Source organism: Brachypodium distachyon, chromosome 2, assembly GCF_000005505.3.
Source record: "Brachypodium distachyon strain Bd21 chromosome 2, Brachypodium_distachyon_v3.0, whole genome shotgun sequence".
Lineage (NCBI taxonomy): Eukaryota > Viridiplantae > Streptophyta > Magnoliopsida > Poales > Poaceae > Brachypodium > Brachypodium distachyon.
Genome location: NC_016132.3, coordinates 17,446,693 through 17,459,220, shown reverse-complemented (window position 1 = coordinate 17,459,220; position 12,528 = coordinate 17,446,693). Strand labels below are relative to the sequence as shown.

The 12,528-nt window shown below is 42.9% G+C and overlaps 1 protein-coding gene across 1 annotated transcript; it reads right to left on the bottom strand.

Annotated features, from left to right (window-relative positions):
- Positions 1-8,360: 8,360 nt before the first annotated feature.
- LOC100832641 (acetylserotonin O-methyltransferase 1) lies at positions 8,361-11,647 on the bottom strand. Its single transcript, XM_010232860.3, has 3 exons — positions 11,396-11,647; positions 9,161-10,870; positions 8,361-8,956 (listed from the first exon to the last, which is right to left on the bottom strand). The coding sequence occupies exons 2-3, from the start codon at positions 10,013-10,015 to the stop codon at positions 8,657-8,659; spliced, it is 1,155 nt and encodes a 384-aa protein (XP_010231162.1). The 5' UTR covers positions 10,016-10,870; positions 11,396-11,647; the 3' UTR covers positions 8,361-8,656.
- Positions 11,648-12,528: the final 881 nt, after the last annotated feature.

Below are 12,528 nucleotides of genomic sequence, written 5' to 3'. Positions count from 1 at the left end.
ATGTCGGCCCTCTATGACTCTATCTCCCTCCGTCCAGAAAGGTACTTCTCATTCGCCGCTCGGCCTTTCCCCTAGGATACTTCCTCCTGTAGATGCCGGCGGAGATGAAGAGCGGGCAATGTCGATGCCTGCACAGCTCAAAGATAGCCAGACCACAGGGTCGGCACAGACTGGAAGTGTCCCTCCCACCTTCTCTCTCTTGGGTGCCGCTGAGTCCATGGGTGGCCGCAAGATCGATGACAAGTACAAGGCAGAGGAGCAGAAGGCATGGGACAGTAAGAGGAGGCATAAAAAGAGGGGGCGCGACGGCAAGACCATCAAGGAGTCCTCCACTGTCACTCAAGATGAGATGCACCATGTGCCTGACATAACTGGAGTCTGGGAGGACAATAGGCCTGACATTCTCATCAAGAACCCATATCAAGGCCAGAGATTCGAAGACGGATCCTATTTCGTGGCTAGGGAGTTCGACCGGGTGCTTCTTTACTATCCTGGAAGACCGATGGTCACCGAAGATTCCCTGCGTGCCATGTCCAGAGAGATGCAAGAGCTTCATTAGTTCTACATGCAAGCATCAGCTGGTTCTGAACAGCATGCCCAACAGATCAATGTTAGAATCCCACGAGACTATGGCTTCTTTGACCAAGAAACTGGGAGCATTCAGGAACATCCTATCACCTTTGGTGTGGAGTTCAACGAACTGTTCCACCTCTTCAACCGCCAAAAGCTTGATATCAACCTCTTAAGGCTGTGGTCAGCCTACCAAATAAGAGAACTGCGGCGATTGGAGGTCAAAAAAGTAGCCATTCTAGACCCCGCGATGTTCAACTACGGTGACATCGGTCTTGAGCCTGAAAAGGATGCCTCAAGAACCATGGCATCTAAATATTTGGTGGCATGTCTCGAGAAATACGCGGACGACGACTTCATCCTCTTCTTCCTTAATTTGGAGTAAATTCAATTTTATATATCGAACCGTTTGTTTTTTCTAATTCAGTCTTTCTTATACATCCTTAGATACTAAAATTTGTTTCTTTTGAAAACAGAGACCATTAGGTGACACTACTCATTTGTTTGCCTTGGTCCGCGGTGTACTACTTCAATTCACTGCTTCCGAAGAAGGGTGTTCGAGATAGGTTCTGGAAACCCATCAAATCACTCATTAACACTGCCTGGAAAGTGGCGACCAAGGGAAAACTAGCTGGTAAAGGCTATAAAGATGAGTCTCACCACAACCACATGTTCTCTTGCCAGCAACAGCCGCCCGGCAGTGTGTTCTGTGGCTACTACTGCTGTCACATCCTTATGGAGAATGCCAGCATGTTCAAGCCTGAGTGGAAGGGGTTAGTCGCGGCGATGGAAGAGTACTGGCGGCCCCGAATGACAATGGGACACCGACCTAAATGGGTCATGTATAGCATTCAAAGGGAGTTCGCCCATCTCATAAACAATGAGGTCATCAAGCCTAGTGGGGACTTCTTTGAACGCGTGGAACAAGTCTGTCTAGGGTTCACCCACGACAATAGATTCATTTGTATTTTTTATATGCTTCTATGAAATTTTGACACTTTGTAATTATGTTTTTATGGAATTTTGACACTTTGTAATCAATGTCGTGAAGTGAGATACATTTGTATTCTTTATATGATGCGGCTTATATACAATTGTATGCTTTAAATGATGTGATGTGATGTGATATGTATTTTTCTGTGATGAGATACATTCTGTACATAATTTGTTGTGCTGTATATAATTTGTTGTGTATTTCTGTGTATTTACTGTGATTTTAATTATTATTTTAAATACCGAAAATGTATCAGTGTCGGTCGATCGACCGACAGTGATGGGGAGACGCGACCGTTACTGATGATATATACATCAGTAACGGTCAGGAAGGAGCGACCGCCACTGATGTATATATACATCAGAGACCGTTACTGATGATGGGTATCATCAGTAACACGAAGTTAGTAACGACGGTCCCGACCGTTACTGATAACCGGTTATGTAGTAGCGGTGGGTGCCATTTTTCTTGAGCTTTGTTTGGTTGTGGTGCATTGGACGCATGCCGGTTGATCTATATATACACAAATTAAACCTTGTTAGGCACAAGGTAGGGCCTTGTGCAATAAGTTTTGTACGGATGATAAGACATAAGATAAACTTAATTATGCATTTTTTACAGTGATAATATACACTACATCGCAGGCAAAATCAGTGTAGAACATAATAAAATTATTGCCTATTGATTTCAAAAAAAAAAATTGACCGTTGAATTCTAAAAAAAAAGATGTTTACTGACAGAATGTTGGTGCAGAGAGAATTTTGATGTTTGCCTCCACTCCTTTTTCAAACGTTTCAATATCATATCCTACTCTTGACATACTTCTGCAAAGGATGTTTGTAAACATCTATACTTGAAAACAGAAAAGATAAGGAATTGGCAGGAAAATTTATCTCTGGAAAATGTACCAAATTCCACACCTTAAGAAATAGGTTAATTCTGCAACAATAATTTAAATTCAGGAAATACACTGCTGTCTTATCACATGGTCAACACACGATTCTCACACCCCAAATATAAAATACTTTCTAACAGAATTTGTAGCTGTGACATCAACGCTGTCTACATCTTGCCTGTTGGGCAGCGCTACAGTTTGCTCTTTGTAAATTAACCTCGATAACAGCGTTACTCACATGGAGAGAGGTGCCAAACCTGACTCGAATTTGGGTGATTCATTAGTTTTGTACATGCACATAGCAGTAGATTTGAGTGACCATTTTGACATAGAATGGACATGGCGTCCAATTCAGTAAAAAAATATCCAGCTTATAGGCAATTTTTGAAAATTGCCCCCATATGGAGCGTCAGGCAGGAGTCGTAAACAAGCGCATATAGCACGCTTATTTTAACGCTGCGTACAGAAGACTATTCAAGAAATGAGCTACAGCCAACGATTTCACCTGAAACTACACTTGTTCAGATTTCAGACAGTAGGACTGGTGAATAAATGTCCACTCATCCACGCCCGGCAAAATCAAAACAATCTGTTTATGAACATACGGTGAGACAGTAGGAATAGGGTGAACAAATGTCCAGTCATCCACGCCGTAAATTTCAAAACAACCTGTTTGTGGTTTATGAACACACGATAAAGGTTTATGAACTAAACTGAAATTCAGGACACATGGTGAGGGAGTCGGACTAGGATGACCATGTCCACTAATGCAACGCCGCTAAAATAAAATCTGCAGCGGCACAAGGTAGAAACAGACAAGCGCGCTTACTGTGAAACGCCCTGGCCCTAGGTGCAGGAGTCCGCCGGGTTGGAGTGGCAGCTCCTCCGCCGCGGCACGGCAGCAGCCGCGCACAGGCCGACCGGTGCGAACGGTGGCGCGACCACGAGCAGCCTCATGTTTACGCCTCGATCTCGGCGGCGCACAGACCCGCCGCGACGGCGAGGTGGCAAGCTCGTTTCTCACGGGCCTCACGGCGAACGGACGAGCGGTGGGCTGCGTGACTGGGGCCTGTGGCTGCTGCCATGTTTTTTTTTTAAATCTCCCGTGACTTTATTCAAACGAAAACCACTACAGGTACGGTGCTTCGGATCATAAACACAAGAAACTACAAAGTAACATCTATGACTAAGAATTACAATAAAATTTCTCGAAAGCATATTCTTCGTGGCATTAACCTTTGCAACACGAAATACTCTCCAGACTTCAGCAAAAGAACTGTAATTAGACCGGAGCGGTAACATTGTCACTCATACCCCTGCACGAACTTGATTATCTTCAAAGGTTTCGGAAAGCCCCTTGAGTCGCTCATCTAAAAAGATAAGAAGCTGTGAGCGTTGAACGTACTTGGGCCGGGGATGATCCCCTAGAGGTGCAGGTCGTCGGACCATATGATCTTCACGAAAATGCCAGAGAAAGACTCCAAAGTCACAAAAGATCAAACCAACAAAAGCATCATGACACACTGACAAAAACTCATCAAATCCGTATGAAGAGATCTGCGAGGACATCAACTCAAAATCCATGTGATCGGACAGATCGAATCCGCGGTGAGTAAAACTCTCTGGCTCCGTGACACTGCGCAATAAGGCACCGCCGCAGCAGAGAAAGAACCAGAGTACTTTTATTCTCGACGGCATCGCACCCTCCGCCGTAGCATTGCCGATGAAGATCGCAAGACTCGTAATACTAAAAACTTCTGAAAACACTCAGGAGTACCCGAAATTCCTCCCACCTCGCAGCACCAAGCTGGCGACAGGAGGTGAGGGGAACCGATGAATCCGGACGGTGCTCTACCTCAAAATCCTAAGTTTTTGACGCAGTCCAGCGAGTCCGGCCCAACTATACTGACGCAGGGCAAAATATGGGCCTACTATGGGCCCGTATCCATCTAGTCCATTCTCTTATTTTGCGCAATAATATTTTGTCTACTTTTATTTAAGTTCGATGATTTTTAACGCAACATATGTTAGCAAGCGTTCTTTAAATAAAAGAAAAAGATACCGAGATACAGCGGTATTATATGCCTGTGCAATGCTAAATTTTAGCCAATTTTGTGCAGATTTGGGGTGCTCATTATCATTGTGTTATAGGTATAACATGATTGTTGGACCTCTTGGCCACAGATATTTGTTGTTTATTAAAACATGATTTGTTAGAACTTAGAAGGGCCCTTTCTAAAACATATTTTACGACTTTCTTACGTGCAGCATATCCTCAAACTCCTCTAGCCTACCGAGTTAGCAAGAGGACGAGAAGTCTGAGAACATATAACCACAACAACTAATTTGGTATTTTTCTTTAGGAGGAGCCAGGCCCCCGATTTCATTAATGAAATCAGTTAGTACAGAATTCAAAAGATAAAAAAGCAGGTTTAGGTTTCCCACCAAGGGTTACAGAAATAACTGAAGAAGCAGACCTCCAATCTGCTCTTCGAAACATCACAAAACCCAGAATTAACCAACTCCTTGAACACATTGTCTACTATTAAAGAAAAGATCTCAATCAGCAGTCAATTCTCCTCTGAAAAAGACTCCAACCATGGGCACCATGCCGTGGGTGTAGTATCTCCGACACCACAAGTTGTACCATCTGCACACCCAGCTCCAGAATCTCCCTCGCCTCAGTTCTCTGCATAATCGCCCAGTACTTCAACCAATAACAGAAAATAAAGACCAGATTAGCAGGGTCTCTAGGATAAGTAAACTTAAAACAAGCATCATTCCGTGTTCTCCAAATAGTCCAGCATAAAGCACTCACACCAACAGAAATTAAGTTTCTAAGCTTTAAAGGGAAGCTACAAATCCAACCATAATTTGGTAAATTTGATAGTTTCGACAAGAATTATGGAACGGAGGAAGCTCTGTGTAACTTAAGAAATATTGATACCAGCGAACTCAGCCCGTCGAACACCTTTTGCGCGTGGGCGGCTGCCGGAGTCCATGCCGTTGCCGATCGCCTTGCTCAGCACGGTGCTCGGGCTGCCATGTCCCAGAGGTCCGCACGACAGATGGACGGGCGCGCCGGGCTTCGCAGATCGTCGTCCACCGCGAGGAACCACGCACTCATGCCGAAGAAGGGCGCTGCAAGGTTCGGGTCGCACGCCACCGCCATTGCGGGGGATGGCGCCTGGCCGGGATGCCGAGCTCCACGGGGCCTTTGAGCGCCATGGACCTGACGGAGGCGAAGGCGTGGATGCAGTGCAGAGCTTGGTGTGTCCCTAGAGCATCTCCTTCGTGCTCATTGTCAGCTCCTCGCCCTCCTCGCCGGCGACCTCCATTTGCGCTCTCGTGCTGCTTACGGTCGTCGTCCTTTACTGGCCGCTCGCCCCGTTGTTCCTGGTTGCTTGCATAACAGTCAGTCTAGTTGTTAAATTGTACAAGCCCCGTTGTTCCTGGTTGCTTGCATACCAGTCAGTCTAGTTGTTTAAATTGTACAACCTCCGATCCTAAATTGTTGTCGTTGTTTTAGTTCAAACTCCAAATAGCTGCAGGAGTACCACTAGCCTACTACTATATGTTCTGCTGCATGACAAGCGTACTTAACAAGATTCATCATCTCGTCATGATGCAGCAGAATCACAAGAAAGTGCAATCTCGCTTTAAAATTGACGTCCCCAAGCCGTACATCATACTCATGATAGATTGATAGTGCCCGGAGTTCTCTCCTCGAGTCCTAGTACATCGTACTCGTGATAGATTCATGGTGCGCATTGGTAAGCATGGTGAGGGGTTAGTTTGAAGTTTCAGAAACCATGAATTTGCAAGTTTCCGTGGTAGAGATAGTGAAGGTTTATGCTGATGACTAATAAGACTGTTGAGTCTATGTGAGGGGTTACAAATATATGATGACTTCCTTTTCAACCTGAATAAAGTTTCATGTGCAGTCCTCCTTAATATCGTTTCTACAGTGAAAGTTAACTGATCTCGCAGCAATATCAATACCGTGTAAATGTGTGACATAAACCCACCCAATACCAATATCAATTTTGTTTGAATACTTAAGTCGGAAGGAAGTTTGATTTTGCACAGGAAAATCGGCACTTTCCAAGCGGTTGAAATGGATGAAAATCTAGTGCAAATCAATTCTGAGAAAAAATTATACTGTTTGAAATTCTATGAATCAACCGCTCCGTGCAGGAAATATTCCAAAAATATAATCCTTCAGAAGTATTTTGAATGAAGGAGACCCTTAAAATCTTAATCACAAACAAGGATGTCTGAAATATTCTTGACTGCTATCTGATTTTTTACTTACTAGTTTGTCCAAATATGTACCCAGAATGGACTGTGTGATCACGGTTCCCACGTGGTGTCTAAAGAAACGGAAAGTTTTGAAAAGTTTGCCATCAGCTTATGTTTACCCCGTGTTCAGGAACAAAATAGATGAGCTAACCAATACCTACTGCTGCAACAATTTGGGCATACCCTTCGCAAAAAAAAAGGGCATACCAACAAAATACTTTTGGCACCCGTGTTCAACGTGGTGGGTCATATGCATATCGATATACTCTCTTTCCAAATGTTTGGTCAGTACACAAATCCAGACACAATCTAGGAGTATCAATAATTGGATAAACTAAACAAAACTAGTTTCCTTTTCACTATGATGTCTGATGGCCCAAAGCCAATCAATGCATAACTAACACATTTCCTCAAGCATTTGGATAAGGTTTGTTGCAAATCATTTTTTGTCCAGTTCTGACACACCAATCATTACATGTGTAATGCAAAGCTTAATGAGATACATGATTATTTAGGAAAAGGCAATGTCAGTAATTATCCCTAAGGATCCATGAATTGGAACTGAGTGCAAAAAGTCAATCTACAATTTTCACTAGCTATTAGCTAACATCATGTATTTTATTACTTATTTAAATTGTACTATCACAATGGTTCATCAGGGGAGGAACCCAATAATAATTTGATTTTCCTTTTTCTTTTCGTTTTTCAAAACCCTGGCAGACTCATATTTCAGTTCAGTCATAAGCGGATGACTGATCCTCCATGGAAGGAAGCATGTGGGTTCGCACCTGCTGGTAACTGTTGTCGGGCGGGACAATAACATCAGAGACAAATTAACTTGGCTTCTGTGTCAAGTTGAGTACCTGAAACAAGCAATGCCAGTCCCTTGATTCCAAGGTTCTCCAGCAAAAAGATCAGAATAATCAACAGGAATAAGTGCTGAGATCAGAGATGGAAATGCTACTCTTTGTCTCTACTACTCCTGGTGACCTGCACCGTCGACAATATATGAAAAGTTACTGATGATCAGTAGTTGTAAACCTCCAAAACACTGACATGTGATGGAGAGAAACTGAAACCCGGTTGTGCCATGCATTGATGCCGTGGTAGGTAAACTGAAATGAAGTAGCCTGGCAGGAGTGATGCGGGTCTGAAGAGTGCCAATTATTCAAGATTGGATTGCACTGAATAATCAGCAACAACAATTTGAACAAAACAACTTGCAAATGGAATTGATTAGTTAATACACATTACTTTGGAGAAAAACTAATACCGATGCAAATCAATGACAGAAAATACAACACTGCTAAAGTATACGTTAATGGATTACATGCTGGCAGGGAACTGTAGAATTTCTTAGTTGTCAAACAGACATGCACCGATGCAAATCAATGACAGAAAATACAACACTGCTAAAGTATACGTTAATGGATTACATGCTGGCAGGGAACTGTAGAATTTCTTAGTTGTCAAACAGACATGCATCACAGTATAAAAATTCACATGTAACTAGACATCATTCGTAAGTGTTTAAACAAACTTTCATTTCATCATGTATACACAGTTTTACCAATATATTAACGCTGAATAACAAGAGAGTGGGCACTGAAACAGGCACATATCATCTTGACATTATTTATTATAAACATAAACTAAAAATACACCAGGCTGCAGATGGTAGTTTATATACACTACCAGGGCAGATTCTATATAACCTGCCACATATATTTGTCTTGTAGTAAGAGCACTAACTTATGGATCACAACGACTTGCAAACATACAATAACGTATTACACTCACACCAAGACACAGGCACATCAGAAGACAGCACACATGCTGTTCATGCCAGTTTATGAACATACAACACCGATTACGCTGTAATTTATTCACCGTGTTCAAGGGTAGAGCTCAATAACAGATCTAACGCCCAGCACTGATATAATTTTGTAATCAGTGAACCCAGCTTCCATGAATATCTTTTTCCACTCAAATTCCTCTCGCTCTATTCCCTCAAGATACATAATAAAGAGATCAAAGAAAACCTGTGTCTCCCTTGTAACTATCTCATCTGGCCCAGATCCAACCACCATATCTACAATTATCACTTTCCCACCAGCATCTCTGGGAGGGATAGCTTCCTTGCACTTTTTCAGTATCTTGACACAGTCTTCATCGCCCCAATCATGAAAAACCCACTAAGATGTACATCAACAGAAGAAAATGAAATTACCATTAGTCCCTATAATATTAAAAACCATTGAGTTTTGTCATAAAAAAACTAGTTTGCTTACTTAAGTGGTTTAATTGATATGTATAAGCAGCTAAATACACACTTTATGAGAGCCTATTGTAAAATGAGGATGTGCGCAAAGAGAAGAAGAAAAATCTAAAGGGTGTACCTTCAGGAAAAGAGCATTCGCTGGTGGAATGTACTCGAACATATCCCCAGAAATAAAGGGCACATGCTCATCAGAAGGAGCATTTGCAACCACGTGGGGAAGATCCAAAACGGTGCATTTCATTTGCGGGAACGCCTTCGCAATTGCCCTGGCAGCTCCACCATGGCCTCCAGCGACATCAATAAGTGAGTTTATTCCAACAAATACATCACCACACTCCCTCAAGATGATATCCATGAGAAAGTTACTATCAGAAACCATTGCATTATTGATTAGCTGGTTGTAAGTATTATCCTGGTCAGCCATCTCCCAAAAGGTAACGCCATGAGCCTTTTTGAACATGGACACGGAATGCTCATCTAGGAACCATGAGTGCATGCCAAAGAAAGGGGTAATGACAGTTGAATCAAGCATCAAAGTCACAATGGGAAATAAGTTTGATTTAACTTCATCGCTAACAAGGAGGCATGTGGTTGGGGTAAGCCCGTACACAGCCTCCTTGTCTGCGGAGGCTGCTTCATGGACAACAAAGATGCCTGATACGGTGAGCACACGCATTAGTCGTCGTAAGCGGGGAAGCTTAGACGGATGGAGCCCGATCTTTGTGGCCAGCTCCGAAGGGGTCATAGCCCCACCATGGTGTTGGATGGTGTTGGGGATTTGCAGTTCCATTGCACATTTGAGTGCCATGGACTTGACAAACCCCAATGCGTGGTGCCAAAGGTCAACTTGAGCCTGGAGCAAATCCTGAGAGCTATGCTTGACTTCGGTGGGTGCCATTTTTGTTGAGCTCTGTTTTGTTGTGGGTTGATTGGACACATGCCAGGTTGATCTATATATATACAAACTCGACATGGTTAGCACAAGGTAGGGCCTTGCTTTGGAAATGGAACAGGGCGATAAGCCTGTTGATCTAAAAAAATAGGTAGGGCGTTGTGCAATAAGTTATGTAAGGATGATAATATGATATGACATTTATGTGCCAGGATTGAGTCAAGGTATTTGAGATAAACTTAGGTTTGCATTTATTACAGTGATAATATCCATATTTCTACATCACAGGCAAGATTAATGTAGAAGACAATAAAAATTATTGCCTGTTGAATTCTCAAAAAGAAAAAGATGTGTATTGACAGGATGTGCAGAGAAGAATTTTGATGTTTACCTCCACTTCTTTTTTAAACATTTAAATATCATGTCCTACTCTCGAATTTGTTCTTTTAAACACTGGAAGACATATTTCTGCAAAATCTAACGAATTTTTGCACATCTTTTCTTTTGTAAACACGTATACTTGAAACCAAAAAAGATAAGCACTTGGCAGGAAAATTATCTCCGGAGCATAGTACCAAATTCCACACCTTAAGAAATAGATTAATTCTGCAACAATGATTTAAATTCATGATACACACCGCTGTCTTATCACATGGCCAAGGCACGATTCTCACGCCCCAAATAAAAAAAACACTTTCTAACAGCATTTGTAGCTGTGACATCAATGCTGTCTACATCTTATCTATTGGGTGGCGGTACAGTTTGCTCTTCATAAATTAGCCAAGGGCACAGTGTTAGTCACATGGACAGAGGCGTCGAACCTGAGTCAAATTTGGGTGTCAATTCTGTAAGTTTGTACATGCAGATAGCAGAAGTAGATTCAGGTGACCAATTTGACATAGAATGGACACGGGCGGCCAATTCACCGAAATAGTCCTGCACAATTTATAGGCAGTTTTTTAAAATTGCCCCCATCTGGAGCGTCAGGCAGGAGTCGTAAACAAACGCACATAGAATGCTTTCCTTATTTTATCGTCACTTACAGGAAGCTATTCAAGAAATGAGCTATAACCAACGAGTTTTGCCTAAAACATGGTAAAGGTTTATGTAACTAAATTGAGAACACTTGCTCAGATTTCAGACAGTAGGACTGTAGGACTAGGGTGAACAAATGTCCACTCATCCACGCCGTCAAAATCAAAACAATCTGCAAATGGTTCTTATCAACATACGGTAAGACAGTAGGACTAGGGTGAAAACATGTCCAGTCATCCACGCAGTAAAAATCAAAACAACCTGCAAGTGGTTGGTGAACATACGGTAAAGGTTTATGAGCTAAACTGAAATTCAGGACACAGGGCGTCAGGGCGAGACAGTGACTAGGATGGCCAGATATCCACTCATGCAACACCGTCAAATCAAATCTAAACCAGTATAAAATAGAACCAGACAATCACTTACTGTGAAATGCCCTAGCCCCTAGGTGCAGGAGTCCGCCGGGTCGGAGAGGCAGCTCCTCCCCCGCGCCACGGCAGCAGCCGCGGACGGACCGACCGGTGCGAACGGTGGCGCGCAGCCTCATGTAAAGCCTCGACCTCGGCAGCTCGGAGCCCGCCCAATCGGGCGGCCTGAGTTGGCAGCACAGACCCGCCGCGCCGGCGAGGAAGCTCGTTCGTCGCGGCGAACGGAGGAGCGGTGGGCTGCGTGAGTTGGGGCAGGGGCTGGCGCCGTGTGGGGGCGACGGTTCAATCCGCGAGTCCGGCCCAACTTTGATGCAGGATGAAACATGGGCCTACTATGGGCCCGTATTCATCTAGTCCATTTTCTGATTTCGCGGAACAATATTTTGTCTACGTTTAGGTACTACTACGTATAAACGCACGGTTTGTCCCTTCCTGTTTTTCGTTCTGCCATTTTGGGGAAGCAATGCTTGATGATAAATTAATGCGTAAAATAAGGCGTACATGACTGTCGCCATATATTTGGACAAAGTTGACCCGCCGATGTTATTTGAATGGTTCAATCGACTCCACAGATGCAACTCAGTCCTATGTTAGGAAATGGTTAGAGGGGTCGTTATCCAAATGCTCGGCCCGAATGAGTCTTTGTGAGTCACTTCTAGAGTGATCTTCGTGGGGTCAATTGAATGTCGTCTCAGACTTGGACCGAACGGGTCTTTCCACGAGGTTACATTTCTCACTACTGTAGTTTGGTGACGGAAGTAGTAGTCAAATTTACGTGTGCCGAAGATGGTGTCCGTTTGGATTTTCAAGACACATTTTGAAAAATGCTATGATCAAGGTACAATAAAAGGATGATGACTAATAAGTCGGAAAACACTTTCAAACATTGATATTGAGGTAAAATATTTGTACAAAGAAAAAAAAATGAATCGATACATGCAAGACAATTATTCTTGATTTGAAAATCAAGAGACAAGAAATAAATAGTCGTCATAGTTAAGACAGAGAAATAACTATAATTTTGATTCCTAAAATTTAGTGAACGGCTTAAATTCGAATGAGGGAGAATTCTTTGCAAACTAAGATTGCATTTTGCCCTTAGGTCTGTCAAAAATTTATTTAGAAAAACCA